We start from the raw sequence: 1,175 nt of genomic DNA, 5'->3' as shown, positions 1-1,175 counted from the left end.
CCGCCCCCCCGCCACAGGGAAAGCCTTCAGATGGCGGTGGGCCCGTTCCTCCACATCCTGGAGAGCAACCTGCTGAAGGTCGTGGACCCTGCCACCCCGCCCGGCCAAACCAGGTACCAGCCACGGCAGCCGAGGGCAGGACAGGCCTCTGGCTGCAAGGGGGAGGGGAGGCCCCAGGTTTTAGGCGGGGCAAGAACCAGGCTGTTGGGGACAGGAGGCAGTTCTGTACGAGGCCCGGAGTCCCAAACACTGTCACCATTCTTCCTGCTGCACTGGTCCTACCATGGCTTGAAAATGTCATGTTAGCAAGAAGGAACACTAAATTTATTTTTCCTTTTTTTTTTTTTATAATTAAACATGTGTGAAAGATTAGCTAATGATAATATCATGCTGACATGATTGCTTGGTAGACAGTTTAGTTTGAACACCTTCACGGGAGTGTATAGAAGGGTATGATACCCGCTAGGCATTTCTGAACGTCGGAAGCAGCGCCTGAACCTCTGTCACCACTTCCGTGGTGCCCGGAACCCGGCTGGGGGCACAGACTGGGAACGTCATGTGTCCTGGGCACCTGCTGCGCAGAGCGTGATCTCCGGGAGGGACGTCCACCACTGCTGGGGAGCTCATTAGATTTTGGCTGACCTACTGAATCAGGATCTGCATTTTAAATATTTTTTTTTAATATTTTTATTTATTTCTAGGAGAGAGAGACAGCGTGAGCAGGGGAGGGGCAGAGAGAGAGGGAGATACAGACTCTGAAACAGGCTCCAGGCTCCGAGCTGGCAGTCAGCAAGAGCCCGACGCGGGGCTTGAAGCCACGAATCGCGAGATCATGACCTAAGCGAAAGTCTGACGTTTAACCGACTAAGCCACCCAGGCGCCCCAGGATCTGCATTTTAGCAAGATCCGCGGGAGTCCCACGCTCCTACCGTGGGAGAAGCACTGTTACAGGCTGCCTTCTTTATTTTTTTTCATTTATTTATTTTTTGTTTCATGTTTTTTAATAGTTTGGTTTTTTTCTTTTTTTTCTTACAAATAGTTTATTGTCAAGTTGGTTTCCATATAACACTCAGTGCTCATCCCCACAAGTGCCCTCCTCCGTGCCCATCTCCCTCCCCCCACACCCATCAGTCCTCAGTTTGTTCTCAGCATTCAAGAGTCTCTCATGGTTTGCC

The 1,175-nt window shown here is 51.1% G+C and overlaps 1 protein-coding gene across 1 annotated transcript in view; it reads left to right on the top strand.

Moving 5' to 3' along the window:
- ACP6 (acid phosphatase 6, lysophosphatidic) overlaps positions 1–1,175 on the top strand; it is a 19,663-nt gene that overhangs the window by 14,897 nt on the left and 3,591 nt on the right. Inside the window, exon 9 of the mRNA XM_077753433.1 lies at positions 18–113. Coding sequence (XP_077609559.1) covers positions 18–113 — 96 coding nt within the window. The remainder of the gene's footprint in view (positions 1–17; positions 114–1,175) is intronic.

This window comes from Crocuta crocuta, unplaced genomic scaffold, assembly GCF_008692635.1.
Source record: "Crocuta crocuta isolate KB4526 unplaced genomic scaffold, BGI_CrCroc_1.0 scaffold620, whole genome shotgun sequence".
Classification (NCBI taxonomy): Eukaryota; Metazoa; Chordata; class Mammalia; order Carnivora; family Hyaenidae; genus Crocuta; species Crocuta crocuta.
The sequence above is the reverse complement of the archived record's forward strand: the minus strand, read 5'-3'. Positions and strand labels throughout refer to the sequence as shown.